The 19,862-nt window shown below is 48.2% G+C and overlaps 1 protein-coding gene across 6 annotated transcripts in view; it reads right to left on the minus strand.

The window, feature by feature from the left end:
* The window catches only part of PRDM16 (PR/SET domain 16), a 428,828-nt gene that overhangs the window by 28,685 nt on the left and 380,281 nt on the right, over positions 1 to 19,862 (minus strand). For all 6 annotated transcript variants that reach the window (XM_060276169.1, XM_060276171.1, XM_060276167.1 and 3 more), the window contains 5 exons: positions 13,693 to 13,795; positions 6,356 to 6,554; positions 6,010 to 6,157; positions 5,015 to 5,168; positions 1,151 to 2,555 (listed from right to left, as the gene is read on the minus strand). In XM_060276169.1, coding sequence (XP_060132152.1) covers positions 1,151 to 2,555; positions 5,015 to 5,168; positions 6,010 to 6,157; positions 6,356 to 6,554; positions 13,693 to 13,795 — 2,009 coding nt within the window. The remainder of the gene's footprint in view (positions 1 to 1,150; positions 2,556 to 5,014; positions 5,169 to 6,009; positions 6,158 to 6,355; positions 6,555 to 13,692; positions 13,796 to 19,862) is intronic.

Below are 19,862 nucleotides of genomic sequence, written 5' to 3' on the forward strand. Positions count from 1 at the left end.
GGTGGTGGGGATGGCCAGCGTTGACAGAAGACTAAAATGTCTTCTTTTTTCAATTGGGAAAGAAATGTTTGCTGCAGCACATCATTAAAAAAAAAAGAATTACACTTTTGGAGTCATGCTCAAGTTGGAGTTCTGGTTTTTTTACCTGCCACGGAAGAAACCCTATTCATCAGAACATGTCTGGCCACAGATATTGGCTTTGGAAAATATTTGTTTTATGTAACTGGACATTTTATTTCATTTGAATTGATCCACGTGTATTCTGTTTGTCAATGTCATTGGATATGGAGGTGAATCTATTGGCCACTGGGCTGAGGAACTGAGGAGTTGTTTTTAACTAAAGTTATCGGTTCAATGTTAAGGACCTAGCACCGTTCATTTCAATGAATAAAATGGAAATTAATGGGCCTAGTTCAGTCATGTCCATTAATTAAAGTGGGTCTACTCTGCACAGACTTTCATTGGATGCAAAGCGCTATACCACATAACCACGTTGCAGCCACAGCTAATGGTCAACTTTTGTCAGGATGCTGTCAGCGGCTCCTGGCTGGTTGCCCAGAAAATTTAAAGTTTCTTACCATACTTTTTTATTTCAATCTTTACAGAGAGAGGCTATAGAACCTAGCCTCTTGGAAAATGGCATTGTCCCAATGAATCTCCACCCCCCCGTCTCTCCCACTTCCTCATTCGTCATTCTCATCATCTCCTCTACAGGTGCTGCTATGGGCCCTCTGTCTTTGAGCTCTTTGCTCTCCTACTTTCAAGGCTCACCGGGTTCTGGGAGATGGAGGGTCTGGAATGCTTTCTAATGATGTGTCAGCCAGGTGTTGCTTTGGCTCTCCCATGATTTCCCAGCTTACCCCTCTGAGCTGTGACCTCCCTCAAACCCCTGTTGCAAATCTACTGTGTTCCTCTTCCTTGTCCCTGGCAGGGTTAGGATGGGGAGGCGGTCTCCACCATTCCTCCTCTGTCCAGTCCCTGAGAACTTTGCTGGCAAGTAGACCAGACCCGGGTGATTGCTTCATACACCAGGGTTGGGGTAACTCAGTAGCGGTGGCAACCCCAACCACTACTTGCCACCACCATTGTCGCTGGGCCTCAGTTGGCCTCAGTTGCAAACGTGTGCGATTAAGGCAGGCTATGTTAATACCTGTATATGGGGTCCATGAAAAAAGGAGACGGCTTGGCGTAATGCAATGATGGCTGTGGCGGCATCTGAGCCTGAGAGATCTTGGGTAATACTTCACTGGCCAACAACTTCCTTTCTCCATACACGTGGTTCCTCCGGGAGTCCCGGCTCCCATTCTGACTGGCCCGCATGCGGTTGCCGATGCTGAGATCGAGCGGCTGCTCCTCCCCGGACAGGTGAGCGGGCGGGACTTTGGGGGGCGGCAAGGCTGGCTTGATTTCTTTTGGCTTTGTGGTAAGGTCGAAGGGCGACTCGGAGCTGGTGCTGCCCAGTTTGTGAAGGTCCCTGGGTGACTTTGGTTCTGCCTTGACCAGCAAGCTGTGGTTGAGGGTGCGGTCCGTAAAAGGGTACAGTGAATGGGGAAAGTTGGGGAGGAACTGGAACGGGAACATGGAATGGTACGGGAGGGAGCCCATCTTCTTCTCCTGCATCCCCATGAAGCCGGGCCCAAAGTACTTCTCTGCGATGGAGGCGATGGCCTTGATGGAGTCGTTGGCTGCTCCCGCCATGGGGAGGAGCTGCTCTTCGGGGGGAGGGAAGAAGGAATGCTGCGAGTAGAAGAGGGGGAGGTCGCTCATGTTGTTGGCGGAACTGGTGGGCACTGTGCCGCTGCTGAAATCCGGCTTGCTCTCAGATGGCTTGCTCTTCTCCTTCATTTTGTCCCGGTCGCTCTCTGCGTCGCTCTCCAGGTCAGACCCTGTCCCGGTGGTGGTATCCAGGTCCGTGCCTGTGGTGGTGTTGACGTCCTCGAAGTCGCTCGCGTCTGACATGTCACTGGTCCTGGCCTTGAGCTTCTCCAGGTAGGAGTTCCCCAGGTTGCCGCTGTTGTAACGTTCCTCCCCGGAGGCGGGGTGGCCGCTGTTGCTCACAGCAGAGATCAGAGGGAGGGCTGGGTTGCCCAGGGGGCTGGGAAGTTTGGCATCTTGAGTGTGGTTGAGGGGGCTTTTCAGCAGTGGCGTCGGAGGTAATAAAGGGGGCCTGGGGTACAGCGACGGAGGGAAGATGCCCGGGAACCCAGGGGCGAGGGATGGGAACGCTGGGGGAGCGGGGGAGAAGGGGAGCCCTCCAGGGTGCTGCCGGGATGGGAAGTAATCGCTGAACCCCAGGCTGGCATGGTTAAGGGCAGGAGATGGCTTGGATTTGTCCATAATTGAGCTGGGAGTGAGAGGCAAGCCTGGCCCAAAAATCCCCCCGGGGTTGTAATGGTTCTTCCCCTCGCAGAAGCGCCGGTGCTTGTTGAGTGAGGAGGTGGTGCTGAACATCTGGCCGCAGTCCTTGCACTTGATCTGGGTCCGGCAGTCAGCATGCATGCGCTTGTGGCGGCACAGGTTGGAGAACTGCGTGTAGGACTTGTGGCAGACCTCACCTAAAGCATCAACAGAAACCAAAATACCAAAACCCAATATGAAATTAATATGAAAGTACTGGCTGGAAATCAGGTTGTGTTTAATAATAAAGTAATGAATAGGATCCAACCCGAAATCATGATTGATTGATTTTTTTTTTACTGGTTTTGGGTGCCACCCTGTTGAAGTGGAGCATGTGGGGGGCGGGGGAGTAACATAATTTTACATATAAATTGCAATGACCGCTCCCCACATAAAATGGGGGGCCCATTTTGCGTGGTCGCGCGCAGCCCCCTTGACCCCCAAAAGGTGACTCCCTGGAAGTTCAGATCTGGCACCACCTCGACAGGCAGGATGCAGGGGGTCTCTGCCTACCCCAGCCAACTGCCCAATCCTGCCTGGGGGAGGTGTTTGCCAGGGGTCTGGCCAGGTAAGGGGAGGGTCTTACAACTCACACAATAGAAGTTGAATCCTACCTACAGGCACCAGTTGGCTCTGGAGCTTCTCCCACCCTCCATGCCCTTATTGACCATTTCGTTGCAGTTCATTGACTTTCTGTTGCAGATTAACCCCCTTTTTCCACAGGTACGCAGGCGCTGCTACATCAAGTTCGCTGTTGAAGGTCCGGAAAGGAATTTCCCTGCATTGGCAGGTTTCGCCTTTCCCGTAGCAATACGTCACAACTTTGGCGGTGTCAGGCCTTGGGTGGAATTCTTTAGGCTATCTTCCTGAAGGGAGGGGTGTGAGGTGGTGACCTCACCCCCTTTGCAGTGACATGATCAGGGTCCCCCCTTAATGGGTATTGGGGGGGAAGCATTGTCCATGCCAAGAGGTTGACATTGCTCCCCCCCTTCCAGTGGCGGCGAACGGGGGGGGGGCTCTCTCTGCTTGAACATATGTTCTCCAGAGCCAGCCCTACCCCCCATACATTCTGGATAACCCCGAAGCCTCCCAGAACCCCAGCTGGGGACTGGGAAGGATAAATGCCCAATGCCTGAGCCAAGGTCTCCCTACATCTGAATCTCAAAAAAGTTGTGGCCAATTTTTAATCCCATAGCACGTTGTCTTGTGTTGTTATTCCGCTCAGGGGTCACATGGGGTTTGGGGGACTCCGCCTGTCCACACAAACATAACCACTCAGCCTATGTAGCTGGTGAGCAAGCAACTTTTCTAGTTCCCAGCACCAAAGGATCTCACAGCAAGCAATTTTTGAGAAATGCTGCACCCTAGAATTGTAGAGTTGGAAGAGACCCCAAGAGTCATCTTAGTCCAACATCCTGCAATGCAGGAATCTCAGCATGGGGTCCCCATCCAATTTGAAACCACTCCGGACCCCGCTTAGGTTTGCAAATGCACTAGCAGTTTGATTGCTGCCCCTCATGTGAACCCGAAGTCGTACTTTGGCTTACCAAGCCTATTACCACACTGGAAATATTGGCTGAGACAATTCCTTGTGTAGAACTGAAGATGGCAGTCACATCCACAACATATGTTTAAAACACATCCACTGCACATTTAAAAAGCACAGGGCTTGTCCCAGAGAACCCTGGGAGCTGTAGTTTACCCATCACAGAACTACAATGCCCAGCACAGCTAACAAACTACTCAGCCCCGTATACCTGAAGGAGCATCTCCACCCCCATTGTCCAGCCCGGACACTGATGTCCGGCTCTGAGGACCTTCTGGCACAGTAAAGTTACGGGCAACCAGGCAGAGTGCCTTCTCGGCAGTGGCACCCTCCCATCAGATGTTAAGGAGATAGAGAACTACACAACTTTTAGAAGCCATCTGAAGGCAGCCCTGTATCGGGACGTTTTTAATGTTTAACATTTTATTATGTTTTTATGTGTGTTGGAAGCTGACCAGAGTTGGTTATTTCTGTCCAAGAAAGGGTGCAGGGATGAACTGAGGAAGTGCTCTTTGCACAGGCATAGGAAGGGCCTTGTGGATCAGACCAAAAGGTCCCCATATCCTGCGACATCTGCATTGCATGCAGAAGGTCCCAGGTTCAAACTCCGGCATCTCCAGGTAGGGCTGGGAGACACTCCTCCGAATGAAAGCCTGGAGAGTCCTTGCCAGTCACTGGGGGCAATTCTGAGTTAGAGAGAGAGATCAATGTTCTGACTCTGTATAAGGCAGTTTCCTATGTTCCTAGGGTTCGGAGGGGATGGCGTGTGGGTGTGCGCTTGCTGCAACGAAACGTGTGCAGGCAAAATTGGCCCGACTGACTGTGGAGTTCAGCTTTTAACCTGTCAAAAACCCACAAAAAAACCTGCCTCAAATGTTTACTGAAAAAACAAGAGCTGTGCGTGAAGTGGGGGGTGGGAATTGCGGCAGAATTTAATCTGGTGCTCTGACCTATAAAATTACAGTGGCTGCTGCTGGCAGAGGCCGGAGGGGGTGGCGGTAGAGGCTGCAGCTCAGGATATGTGCAATTATAGTGGCTGGCCTGCTCTCGGAGGCAGCCATGACAACTTACATATGAAAGGTTTGACAGTGCTGTGAATGTGCTTGTGCTGCTTTAAGCCGGAAGAAGTGGCAAAGGTTTTCCCACAGTCAGGGCAAGCGTGCGCCCGTGCGCCGACGTGCTGAGAACGGATGTGCCTCTGGAGGTTGCTGGGGTCAGTAAACACCTGGAAATAGGGAGTGCAGAAAGAGAAAGGGGGGAAATTTTTTTTTTGAGGAACAAAGCCACATAAATTCATCTCACCGTGAATTTCTGTTTACTGGCGACTTATTTCTTTCATTTCATTTCATTTATATCCGACTCCCCCCCCCTCAAGGCGCTTAAGGCAGCGTATGTGGTTCTGCCCCTCCTCCTTTAATTCCCACAACAGCCCTGTGAGGTAGGGTTTATTTCTGAGATTTAAGTGTCTTTTTCGCTTTTTGCAGAATTGTGTAGGTCTTGTGCCTAAGAGGCAGTTGTGGGGACTGAAGGTCCCCGCCTTCCCACAGCAAGTCTCCTCCTCCTCAGATTCCCAAGCAGTCTGAGACTGTGCCTGCATGCCTGTCTCTGTTCCTCCCTCTTCATGCCTCTCCTAGTACTGCGACTCCAGTGGTGAGGGGAGCCTGTTGTAGCAGGAGGGAAAGAAACGCTGGCTTCTTCACCAGCCCAACTCATCTCTTCCTCTTGGCCTCCCTCTTCTCTTCCTTCTGCACTTCTCTCTGCCACAGACTCTCCCAGCTCACTAAGCCCTGTTGCCTCCTTAGCTGCCAACCCCTCCTCTTACTCCTCTTCTCCCTCTGACCGCTCATCTTCATCCCACCACCTCTCCCAGGGCTCTGAGCCTTCTTCCCTTGGGAGTTCCCCAGTGCCTCCCACCATTCCTCTGTGTCCAGCTATTCCATGACTGGCTTCAAACCAGTCTTTCTCTGTTCCTTTATTTGCCCATCTTCAAAGGAAGGTAGGGTTGATCTTCTTGAGCGGTTGGGACCACAACCAGAGTCAATCAATGGCGCCCATCACAGCCGTACCTTTACACAGTTTTCACATTCAAATCGCTTGCCGCTATCGTGCGACATCTGGTGACGAATCAGGTTTGATTTCCAGTTGAAGGCCTTCGGACACTGGTCACATTTGTACTCCCGTTCCTCAGTGTGGATGATCATGTGCTGCTCCAAGCTGAGAGAGAGAAATGGGCAGACACATTGCATGGATACTACAGCTTTTCCCATCGCTACTAACTCTAGCAAGCCTAATTTTGAAAGAGGTCTAACAGGGTAAGAGGGCTACAGAGTGAAGCCCTCCAGGTGTTCTGGACCAACTCCAACCAGCCCCAGCCAGGATGCTCAGCATCTCATCGATTCCCAGGTGCAATACCTGTACTTGTTTGGGAACATCCTCTCACAATCCTTGCACTCGTAGACCTGCCCATCGGAAGCCCCTTCCTGCTTGATCTCCTCGCTGAGGGTCTCGTAGAGGGAGCTGACGGCATTGCAAGAGTATTTCTTGTGCCGCCTCATGTCCATCTTCGACTGGAAGAGTTCATCGCAGTCCTCGCAGCGGTATGTGTGCACTTCTAAGGAAGGAGCAGAGAACAGGACAACGTCAGAAGAAGCCTGCTGGATCAGGGCTGCTCAGCTCAGCATCTTGTTCTCCCAATGGCCAACCAGATGCTGAAGGAGGCAGGGCTGGGGTCACCAACCTAGATGGATTAAAACTCACGGAGCAGAGGGCTGGCTACTAGCCGTGATGGCTATGCTCTGCCCCCAAAGTTGGAGACAGCAATGGTTCTGAACCCTAGTTGCTGGAAACCACAGGAAGGGAGAGCGCTCTTGTGCTTGAATCCTGATTGCTGGCTTCCCACAAGCACCTGGTTGGTCACTGTGAGAACAGGATGCTGGACTAGATTGGCCTGATCCAGCAAGGCTCTTCTTATGTAAAATGCTGATTGATTTTCATGAGGACTTCTCCGCCCCCTGCATTGCCAACTGATGTGGAAATGTGGAGAACGGAACTTGAGGCTGGAAGAATGAGAACCCAAAAGGAACAGATTTGCCTTGAGGCCTCCCCAAGCCATCTGGTTGGGCTCTGGGAAAACAGGATGCTGGACAAGAGGGGCCATTGGTCCGATCCAGCAGACTCTTCTTATGGTTCTTCCTGTATCATAAAGGCGAGGAACCTTTTTATGTCATGTGGCTGGCAAGCGGGGCCAGAGCCAAAACGATATGCAAACAATATGCAGTTGATTACACCCCCTCCTTTTTTATTTGTGTTGAAATGGAATGATGGAACGACAATGCATCTTGCATTATTTATGGAATCAATTGCGTAATTTGTCCTGCGAATCATGCAGGCCGCACAATTCTGTCGCAATGGCCAGTGAGAGAAGTAACGGCGGTCTTGGCAGAAGGCAAGCTGCAGCAGGATGGAGACAGCGCCGCATGGGACGACTACAAGGCAGAATGGAAAGCCTTCTTACCTCCCTAGCCCAGAGAGTTTACTCTGAAGGCAGACTAAAGGTGGGGGTGAGGTGGAGGGTGAACGAAAAGGCAGACATTGTCAGCAGCACTGACAAAATGCAGAGAGATGCTGAACTAACCGTTCACCAAGACCAAGATTAATTATGTCTTTCCAAGGAGGAAAAAACAGCCTTTTAGGTTTTCCAGGGTTTCAAGCATACATGTAAAAGGGGAAAAAATATTAAACTCTGTCCTCTGTTTAAATACGAAGTCGATTGCTAACCAGCCGCCACATGAGCAACTGAAGCCAAAGGGAATTCCGAGGCACAGCTCTCTCCGCACAGTCAAGGGGAAGAAGCCAAATTCTTTGTTTTAAAGAAAAGTGACGGGGGGAGGAGGGAGAGAGGGAGAAACCTTCTAACGCACATAATAAATTATTGTAGTCAAGGTCAAACAAATTAAAAGGAGGGCAGCTATTATTAAGTTTACAAGACAGCATCCTGACCAGAGTGCCAAACCAAACAATCGGCTTAGCGCTGTAAATTTTCCAGCAGAGCGGTTTCTGGGAGGAGAGTCAGGACAGAGCAGGATTTCTTCCTCCTTGCTTGAAACAGAAGCTTTGGTAAATTTCTTCTTCTTTTTCTTTCCTGCCGTGCTCCCCTTTTGCTTTACAGTTTCTCACCTTCCTCAGCACTGAACTCCGCCGTTTCAGAAGCATGCTTTGTAATTAAAGCCTCTTGCTCACTCACTTCCTCTAACAGTTTTACTGCTAATATAAAACCCTGTAACTGTCACTACTTTTTATTTTGTTTTTAAACTGTTTCTATTCATATTTACAGAACAAACACATAACATTCCATTTAAAAAGACGAGCAAATAAACAGAGGTGTAAAGGAGAGGGGGGGGGGGTTGTATCCAACGCTAGTCCTGCACAGAGTAGACCACTGAAATGAATGGTCCTAAGTTAGTCACATCTATTGCTCTCCGTGGGTCCATGTTGCATAGGACTACATTGGATACAACCCTTATATGCAGCCACTTTTGCCTTGCCCAAAAAGAGAGACAGGGATCTTGAAAAGAGAAGGCGAAAGATGACAGTGATTTCAATAGGGTTGTATACAGCTATGTCCTGCGCAGAGTAGACTCATTGAAATTAATGACCTAAGTTAGTCATGTCCATCAATGTTAGGTAGGACCAGCCCTGGATACAACTCATAATGTTCACATGTTCTAATTCACATGTACAAATGCAAATTTGTATTCCTTTAAATAGGAATACAAGACATCTCACTCTAGTGGGGATGACAGGGCTTAGCTGACTGGTGTGTCTGCTCAGTTTGTGTTCCAGGTCTTAAAGTGTTCCAGGTCTTACAGGGGTCTAGGTCTTAAAGGGTTGATGGGCAGGTTCAATGCTGCACTCTCTTTTTATGGTTCCTTATCTTGAAACTGGACTGAGAAGACCGTTCTGTTCTCTCTAAACTGGGACATGTGGTCACCCTACTAGAGAGGCTGGTTGCTGGGAAGTGGGGGGTCAGAGGATGGAGGTCTCTCCCTGTGGTGCTTTGACTTCAGCCAATTCAGAAGGGGGATCCCGGGTGTTGGCTCCTTCCCATGGTCTACAGGAAAAGCAGAGGGTCTAAATGGAGGCTGGGGAGGGCTTTGGGCAGCCAAGGTGGGAGGAAACTCTGAAGGCAGCAGCAAATGATCAGGAGGGCGTAGTCTTGCTGCCCAGAACCAGGTATTGCCTCCCACCCACCCTGGATGAATGGGCTCTTGCAATCCTCACATCCCCTTCAAGTGAGCGAGCCTTGTGGTCGAGTGCATCACGCCTCATACTTAAAAGCTTGGTGGGCAGGGTGTGGGAACTGTTGGGACATCTTCAGTGCTCCCCCCCCCCCCAGTTCTGAACATGTCGCCTCTTTTCTGCATTGTCATGCTTGAGCTCTATGTCTGCTGCTGTGCCTCATGAAAGAAGATATCCATTAGGAGTCTGTGCTGGGTGCAAAACAGGACGCCTACTGCAGTCAGATAGGTTACAGTTCACACTGCTCAGTGTGAACTAACCCATTTGGAGCTCTAAATCTCTCTCTGGCTTTATGGGGAAGGGAGTGCAGGACCCTCAAAGCAGCAGCCTCAGACTCGTGGACTGACCCTCCAGACCTCTTTCTCCAGCCCTTGGGAGTCTCCACCGGTCACACACACTGGGCCACGCCCCTCATTGACCCTGTTCTGCATCTCCCCCTAGTGATTTTACCCAGAAAGAGGGTGGAAAGCAGTGTGTTGCCTGGCCATGCCTACTTTTGCCACACCCACAGCTGAGGAAATGGGGCCCCCTGGTCTGGAAAAGCTTCCTCACCACTGCCCTAAATCATGTTAGTAGAGCTGGTTTGCACATAACGCTAAGCCAAACCAGAGTTTAGTTTTAGTGTGAAGCCACAAGTGTAAGGGTTCTGTGGAGAGACATAGTTCAGTGGTAGAGCATCTGCCTTGCATGAAAAGGTCCCAAATTTAATCCTCAACATCTCCAGGTACAGGGCTCAGAGAGATCTATCTATCTATCTATCTATCTATCTATCTATCTATCTATCTTTCTATCTTCTATCTATCTATCTATCTGTCTATCATCTATATCAGGGGTCAGCAAACTTTTTCAGCAGGGGGCCGGTCCACTGTCCCTCAGACCTTGTGGAGGGCCGGGCTATATTTTTTGGGAAAAAATATGAACGAATTCCTATGCCCCACAAATAACCCAGAGATGCATTTTAAATAAAAGGACATATTCTACTCATGTAAAAACATGCTGATTCCCGGACCGTCTGCGGGCCAGATGGAAAAGGCGATTGGGCCACATCTGGCCCCCAGGCCTTAGTTTGGGGACCCCTGATCTATATCTATCTATCTATCTATCTATCTATCTATCTATCTATCTATCATCTATCTATCTATCTATCTATCTATCTATCTATCTATCTATCTATCTACCTACCGGTAATCTTTTTCTCCATGGAGCTCAAAGTGGCATGCAAGGTTCTCTCCCTCCCCAATCAACCCCCACAATAACCCTGTGAGGTAGGTTCGGCTGATAGTGAGTGACTGGCCCAAGGGTCACCCAGTGAGCTTCACGGGGATTCAAACCCTGGTCTCCCTAAGTGCAACATTCTAACCCAGAGCTTTCCAAACTTTTCATGCTGCTGACACACACTTTATAGACATGCATCATTTTGTGACACAGTAATTCAGTTTTACTAGCAAACCAGAGATTCAACTAACCGCTTTCCGGCCCTGCAGCTGACACACTAACGTGTCGTGACACCCAGTTTGGAAAACTCTGCTCTATCCTCTACACAACACTGGCTTTGGCCTGAAATCAGAATGCCTGAAATCTTTGAGAGACGCTGCCAATCAGTGTAGACCACTAGATGGACCAATGGCCACACTTGTTATAAGGTGGCTTCCTATGTTCCTTGGGGTTAGATTAGGACTCATGGCATTAAGGGAGGGGTTGAATCTCGCCAGGCAATTCTTTTCTGTCGTTCTTTCCAGCCCTCTTTGTCAAATTTGTGTTACACGCTTCTGCCTTATGTTCCATCAGGAACACTTAGGACATAGTGAGAAAGTAACCGGGGGAGAAGAGGAAGGGGAGAGAAAAAATTACATCAGGCCGTAATAGCTTTCAAAGAGACCAAGGGGAACCTAATTGTAGGATCTACATGCTAATCTACCAGAACCGTATCTCAAAGGAATTCAAGAGCCCTGCTCAAAATTCCTGCAGTGATAAGGGGGTCTGCCACATTTGGCTGCGGCTTGGAGAAAAAGATTTTAATTATCTTTGTGTGGAACATTTTAACATTTCCTTTCTTGTGCAATTCAGAGTTGCGCTGGAAAAGTGAGATGGGGGGAGAGACCGAGCCTTGTCGAAGGCAAAGAAAAGGAGGGGATAAAAAAAGAGGAAAAAGAAGAAAGACAAAGTATTTAAAAAGTCAAATGTTTGATGATGATAGGTTATTATGTTTGGGAAGCAATTAGCCGGCAACTGCCTGCTACTTGATACGCTATTAGGAGGTGGTAGATAAATACTGTGGCATGTCAAAAATGGAGCATTGTTGGAAGCAAGGTAAATGGGGTATTTTTGGGTTCGCCCCGCCCGGGTAGATTCAGAAATGTGTCATTTTGGAATGAAATGGAATGTATGATGCTCAACAGATCTTCCAGGACTAAGCAGTCATCTTCTCCCATTTGTTTCATTTCCTCCCTCAGTATCATCACACCTACAGTCCAGGAAGGACTGTACCACATGGCTGTTTGGAGCATGCAGTTTGGCTTAAGAGCCCAATTCTGAGGATGGATTAGTGGCATGGAAGCTATAACACCGTGGCTTCAACCCAGAGGAAGATGCCTTTTCCTTTGTCAGACCCGCTGTTCCATCTAGTTCAGTATCATCTACACTAACTGGCAGCCCTGCCTGGAGATGATGGGGATTGAACCTGGGAACTTCTGCATGCAAAGCGGGTGCTCTACCACTGAGCTATGGAACTTCTCTTAAGACACGAGAAAATAGGAAGGTGCCTTATACTGAGTCAGACCCATTGGTCTATCTACACCGACTGGCAGCAGGATATGTGAGAGGAGGCAGTCAGAGCCCTGTCTGGGGGTGCTGGGGGGGCAGAAGCTGTAGCCTTCTACATGCAAGACAGATGCTCTGCTTTTGAGCTACAGCCCTTCCCATGCCCACAGGGCAACATTGGAAGCAGAAAGGTCCACACCTAGGGGTGCTGATGCAGCCCCCATGCCTGCAGAATCTCCCAGCCCCGCTGCCAAAAAGCATTCCATTTTACAGGACAGAGAGTAGTGTACATGCCGAGGGTCAGGTCCTCAGCACAGGGGCGTACAAAGTGGGGGGCGGGGGGGCGGGCCACCCCGGGTGCCACTGTGTGTGTGTGTGTGTGTGTGTGACAAGATGACCCCTGCCTCCACCCAGCTATAGAGCGGCCGAGGGTGCGGACAGTCAGTATGAGCTGCCGCTCTCACACGCCGTCCATTTGGGCATCCGTATGGGCTGCCTCTCACATGACGACTGTACGGGCTGCTGCTCTCGTGTGCCGTCCATATGGGCATGTGTATGGGATCCCGTACGGAGTGCGCATGTGCGCCATCCCGTCTGGAGTGCGCAGGCTGCTGCGTGTGCACACTCCGTACGGGATGCCGCACATGTACAGTCCAGACGGACGGCGCATATGCACCACCGGGTGGTTCGCCCTGCCCCTCGGCGTCCCACCGCAGGTGCCAGAGAGGGTTCCTACACCTCTGTCTCAGCATAGCTCTCCTGCAATGAGGATGAAGAAAACGAATTAAATAGCTGCCAACTCGTCACCCTTTGCGGATGCAGATACAGTAGTCCACCTCTTGGCAGAGCTCGTCACTCTTATGATGGAAATGCTGCAATCCCACAATGGGGCAGAATAACAAACCTAAAAGAAACACTCTAGTGCATTGGCCCTCTTGGCTTGCCATACCAAAAACTGAGTTTCATTTCAGTTTCATTTCAGTTCTGCATTGCAAGCCGCACAATTTGTTCCCTCCGCAAACTGCTTGATAAAAAAGAGATGCTGATGCTTTGCATCCTCTCTGCGGCCTCCTCTTTAAGATACATTTCATGAGCCACGCTGGGCCAAGGCAGTGTCTAGTCCAGCATCCTGTTCTCACAGTGGCCAACCAGATGCCCATTATGAAAAGCCCACAAGCAGGACGCGAGTTCAACAGCTCCTCTTCCCACTTGTGATTCCCAACAACCGGCATTCAGAAGCATATTGCCTCTGGCATTGGAGGGAGGACACAGCTATTGTGGCTAGTAACACTGATAGCCTTGTCATCCTTGAGTTTGCCTTCTTCAAAGCCATCCAAGTTGGAGGCCATCACTATATATTGGGGGAGAAAATTCCAACTACTGTATAGAAGGCATGTACGAATCTAGTCCTGTTCTTTGACCTGAACATTCAGCTACATTGGATCACCCCAGTGTTTTATAGCATTATCCGCTTTTACCAAACCATGCATAGTTTTAATTATCTCTATCATGTCCCCAATCCCTTATTCGTTCCTAAAACTAAAACACCCCAAATGTTGGAACCCTTTCTCACAGGTGAGCTGTTCTAACTCCTTCATCATTTTTGGTTCGTTGCGTGCGTGTTTGGGGAGCTTCATGTCTTGAAGGAAATGGGGCAAGGTTGCAGAGTGTGTTCGCGTATGAATTCTTACCTTCCAAACTGGGTGGGATGTTCCCAGTCGGATAAGTGCCTTCTTTCATATACATCAGCAGCTCTTCTCCGGGTTCAATTTCTTTAATAACTTTATAATAAATCTAGACAATTTGCAATGAGAGAGAGAGAAGAGAAGAGAAAATATTGAATCTGCATGGTCACTTTCATATGACTTAAGGGCATTTTCCCCCCAGGGGGTGGGTAATATGCAAAAAGAAAATTGCCCCTGGCTCTTTTCAGTTTCTACCCCACCCCCCACCCCTGCTCCCGACTATCATTCATATGCTTTTTTTGAAAATGAATCACATAAGAACAAAAGAAGAACTCGCTGGATTGGGCCAATGGCCCATCTAGCCCAGTATCCTATCCCCAGAGTGGCTAACCAGATGCGTGCGGAAGAACCACAATTAGGACCCTAGCATAATAATAATAATAATAATAATAATAATAATAATAATAATAATAATAATAATTTATTTATACCCCGCCCATCTGGCCGGGCCTCCCCAGTCACTCTGGGCGGCTTCCAACAGAAATATTAAAATACAATAATTTATTAAACATTAAAAGCTTCCCTAAACAGGGCTGCCTTCAGATGTCCTCTAAAAGTCTGGTAGTTGTTTTTCTCTTTGACATCTGATGGGAGGGCGTTCCACAGGGCGGGTGCCACTACTGAGAAGGCCCTCTGCCTGGTTCCCTGTAACTTGGCTTCTCACAGCGAGGGAACCGCCAGAAGGCCCTTGGCACTGGACCTCAGTGTCCGGGAAGAACGATGGAGGTGGAGACAAGATCCCTCTCCCCTCCTGCAATTTCCCCTCTTTCATTACTGCCACCAGCTGTTGCAGCATGGCTGATTACCAGAAATATATCCAAACTTATGCCCTTTCCCCATGCATTATAACTGAAAATTTAAATTTATAACAATGCTAGTAGATATGGGAGAGATGTTGTTATTATTGCTCAATTCATAACCCCCAGGACGGGTTACGACTATTTAAAATACAGGCGTCCGCCCCTCCCCACTTATGCACAAATCTCTCGTACGCAAGAGAGACACAGAGAGAGAGAGACAGCAGGGGAAAAAAATGGGCCTTTAGAGGCTTTTTAAGGAATGCTCCCCACTTACATGATTTTCGAGTATGTGTGTGGAGACCCAGAAAGTAACCCCTGCATAAATTGGGGGGGGGGGGAGGACACCTGTACAACGTTAAAAGCAGTTCAGTAGTGTCATATGCTACCGAAGTTCATCTTACTTTCACTAAGAGCAGGGCCTGCCGTGTGGTGGCACCTGCCCTTTGGAGCACGCTCTCAATGGACACCAGGCAGGCACCTACAGCATTGATGTTTAAGCACTTGTGAGAAACTCACCTGCTCACCCACTGGCTTCTCTTGAGGGCTGACCCGGCTATGTTTTATGCATTGTCTGCATTTTTTATTTATAATGTATCTTGTTGCTTGTTTTGTGAATGTAATAATGTCATGGAAGACTTTGGTTTGTATCCAAAATGCAGGTTCTAGTCAGAGTAGACACACTGGAATTAATAGACCTAAGTCAGGCATCCCCATTATTTTTAATGAGTCTGTTTAATAATAATAATAATAATAATAATAATAATAATAATAATAATAATATATTACTTATACCCTACCCATCTGGCTGGGTTTCCCCCAGCCATTCGGGGGGCTTCTAACAGGAGATTAAAAATACATTAAAACATCAGTCTTTTTTTAATTTTTTTTATCTAAACAGGGCTGCCTTAAGATGTCTTCTAAACATCAGATAGTTGCTTATTCCTTTGACATCTGATGGGAGGGCGTTCCACAGGGCGGGAGCCACTACCGAGAAGGCCCTCTGCCTGGTGTGCCTGGGCCAAACGATGGGATGAACCCCTTATGCTGTTCACTGGGGGGGATACATTTCCGTAACGTTGGCAGTATGGAAATGTTTGTAAATAATAACAACAACAACAACAACAACAATAATAAAGACAACTGAATCCTCTAAGACCATGCCCCTGGTTTATATTTGATTTATTCCTTTCCCCTCTCTTTCTTTTGCTGCTTGCAAATAGCAGTCCTGACTTCAAACAAATAAGCTCATGAGTTTTGTGCAGCTAGCCTTGCGAAAACAGCACATTAGCTTTTGACGCAAGTGTCCTAAGGCTGCAGTGTCAGCACCCGCTGTGGAGAGGACCAATTCACAGAGAGGAAGGGGCAGGTGGTTTGACACATCTCACACAGTGATGTTTCACAGCCTGGTGAGTGCAACTAGAGCCAGCAGCTGCACTGGTCTTTCAATACTTCCGAGCCTCTTTCTAAACAGAAATCTTCACTAGAGTGGGGAGCTGGGAGATATAGCTGAGCCTAACCTGCGGCCTATGACATGGTGAGTAATGGCAACCTCCTCAGAGAACTTATATAACTAGATATCCATGCTATCTTACAAATTAATGACCAATACAGTCATACCTCGGTTTAAGTACGCTTCGGTTTGAGTACTTTCAGATTAAGTACTCCGTGGACGGTCTGGAACGGATTAATCCACTTTCCCTTACTTTCAATGGGAAAGTTCGCTTCAGGTTAAGTACGCGCTTCAGGTTAAGGACAGACTTCCGGAACCAACTGTGTACTTAAACCGAGGTCAGCGCCGTCTTAAGCGCCCCTGTCGCCATGGTGCGCGGGATCTCTCCGGTGCCCTTCCGCCCTGTTTCCCAGCGCGGTGGGCGGGTGGGCGCGGCGCTGCTGCGCGGCGGGCGGGCGGGCAGGCACAGCGCGATCTCTCCGGCGCCCTCCCGCCCCGTTTCCCAGCGCGGTGGGCAGGTGGGCGCCGTGCGCAGCTGACCGGCGAACCAGCCGGCCAGCGGGCGGGCACAGCTCGCGGCGCCCTCCTGGCGGGCCGGCGCCATGGTGCCCTGCGCCCCCGGGGGTCTATGACGAGCCGGCCCTGACCGAGGTACCACTTTACTCCAAACAAGCAAGCAAATCTTTACTCACCAAAATAAAGGGTTGCACCCAACTAAATCTGACTCACAGTAGACCTGCTAAATTAATAGAACTAAGTGAGTCAGGTCTAGTCATTTCAATAGGTCTTCCATAAACATTGGACGCAGTCCAAAGTTCTTGACACTGCATTGGTTCCGATTCACCCCTGGTGCTCCCTCCAGGGCTGGCAGCAGGGGCTGACATCCCTGGACACCAGCCAAGGTCCCCACACCCGTAAGGGCCTATTGCCCCTCCCCGGAGCTTCATGGTCCACTCTTTCTTCAATGTGCACCTTGCTCACCGCATATGAGTAGATGGGGAATGGAGCAGCTTTGTCTTTTACCTTTGAGAGTTGGTGTGGAAAGGGTGGAGAGAAAGATAGCAGTGGGCAGCAATGACAGTGATAAGGAGGAGGTGGAGGACACATTCAGGAAAAGAGAGCTTGCTGAGAGCACAATGCCAACCTGCCCTGGAAAACCAGGACCCAACAGTGGCTTCCTCCCCTTCCCCTTCCCCTTCCCTAAAACATCCACCCCCAACCTGGGGCCCTCCAGATGTTTCTGGACTCCAACTCCCATCAACCCCAGCCAGTACAGCCAATGGCCAAGGAGGATGGGAACTAGAGCCCAATGAGAGAAGCTCCATCTGTACTGGCATTCCGCCGGCTTTGGATGATGCACCTATTTACACAGGCATTCCTAAGAACTCTCCACCTTTGATCTCTCATCTCTTGTTTTAATTGGTGCCCTGTTTTAATGGAATTGGTTCCCCCCCATTTTAATTATGGGTGCTTATGTTTTAATGCTTTAATGGGACTGCTTTAGTGTGTCTTTTAATTATGGGTGTTTATATTTTAGGGTTGTGTTGTTGGCTTTCATACTTGTAAACCACTTAGAAGCCAATATTGTCATTAAGTGGTATGTAATTAATAAGTACCCGCAAGGGCATTTGGAGGGCAGCATGTCAGGGAAGACTACCGTAGTTTAAGTTTCTTAATATCAGAATCCCATATGAGGTATCTGCTTTTAATTTTTGTCAGGCAAAGTGGCACTCTTAGAAACAGGTAGCTATAAAGGTGTAGATAGAGGGAGAGAAAGAAACTTGTATTAAGAACCTAAAGCAACCTGCAATATTATTGATTTCTCATTCTTTTATCCTGTCCTTTTCCCTGGAATGCTTAACAACACACATATGTTATAAAATATTACAAAACAACGATGAAAATAACGGTGTGCAACCCACACCGACAATTAAAACACAACACAGCAGAACACAGGACGAATAAATGCACATATATCGTTACTACTAATCTTATTGTTCCTCCGAAGCAAAATGACTTTGGTGGCATGCAGCGGTCCTGGGGATAATTTATAATCTCTCTTCCCCCCCCATCCCCACCACCAAATGTTCCCTTGAAAATCACACAGCTGTTTCAGAAGCTCTGAATTCGCTCTGAATTCGGCTTTAGCCGATATTTGGTGATGCCTCTAAGCAACTCCCGAGGAAATGCTGAAATTCCGCTGTGCTCAAAGAATGATTCATTCAGTGTGTGATATATACCACCCCGCGCAAGACAGAAGGAGCAGTATTTCATTCCTTGTTGGCCTTATAGGCACAAAACAACTATTGTTTCTCCTCTGTCTTGGTTTACCCTCAACTTTTCAAAGTGAACCCATTTCTGACACATCTCACCCAGATTTAGCCAAATAGCCTGTCAGATATAATTTTAATAAATGGATAAGGCTGGATCACGAACTGCTGCTTTTTTACATGTTGGATTTATGGACCTTTATTTTGAAAGGCATTCTCACATTCTCTGAGGGGGTGCATCCACATTTTTCGTTCACCCGCTAGAGGGCACCGTTTACCAATGAAAAGGATGTCGAGCGGCAAGGGAATCACTTTCCCCAAATTGGTATACTGTACTGTATATCCTACCGCTTCCTTCCTTCCTTCCTTCCACCTAGCAAGAGTTAGAGCCATCTCTCGGAAGCTTCCTTGAAAGGTGGATACATAAAGGAAGGACCTTATGCCTCAAATAAACCTAAGTGCTAAAACAACAGCAAAATCCCTTGTAAGCATCTTTTAATGTAGCAAAAGAAAGGAACAGAAATTCATTCCAGAAGGCGCCACCCGCTCAGTCAGATAAGAACGACCACAACCTCGTGGCAGGGGAGGTTGAATCCTCCCAAGCAGGCTGTGGGAGAGTGTGGTGGACAGGTCGACTTTTAAACAGTGCTGAGATTGAAGGGGAATTCTGCAGCCTTTTTTGGGGAGCAGGGGGGAAGTTGATCAGTCCAGTAATCTAATCTCATGAAGGTTCAATTTCAGAGCGGATGTGTTATCTCCAACTAAGTTTAAATCCAATGAAATTCGTGGGACCTAAGTTAGCTGTGTCCATTAATTTAAATGGGCCTACTCTGAACAGACACAACATTTTGTTGGGGGACACATGTCTGTTGAGACTGTCCGTTTTGGTTTCCTCCACCTGCTCATTTTTCTAAGCTTAAATCCAGTTCTCAACAATCCCACACCAGTCCTCAATTCCTCAAGAAAATTGGTTAGCGTTTCTAATAAGACACACCTTTCTCTGATGCATTTTTTTTGTATGCTATTTTCACTAATATGTGCATTTCAATGTGGACTTAACCCTAGCGTATGAATTTTCTTTTTTAAAAAAACTATTATTTAGGAATTTCCACAGAGAAAAACACTTTACAAATTTTAACATAAGTTACTCTGGCAATTGGCAATTGAAAGGCATTCTCACATTCTCACGTCCTCCCCTTCCACGGGTTCCTTAAATGCTGCATATTTTGCCTATACTATTCAATTCATTCAATTTAACCTATTTATCTTAGTAGTACATGGTGCTGCTGCTCATATTTCAAGTCTTGCATGCGTTTTCATCTCGCTGCAGTAGTTCTTTAAATACTCCTGGAAAAGTTTCCATAAAATAAAATAAAAAAATATAATCAGAGAAGAGCACCTTTTGAACGATGGCTGCGTTTTGATTTGTGTAATATTTTGGAAAGTGGAAATCGGGTGGGTTGGAATTTCAATTAGAAGCAGATTTAAGCTCTTCCCCCATCCCTACAAAGAATATGGGGGAAGGCCGTGGCTCAGCAGGACAGCTCCTGCTTTTTGTGTGGAAGTTCCTAAGTTCCAACTCTGCCATCTCCAAGC

The sequence above is a fragment of the Zootoca vivipara genome, chromosome 6 (genome assembly GCF_963506605.1).
Source record: "Zootoca vivipara chromosome 6, rZooViv1.1, whole genome shotgun sequence".
NCBI classification, from domain to species: Eukaryota; Metazoa; Chordata; class Lepidosauria; order Squamata; family Lacertidae; genus Zootoca; species Zootoca vivipara.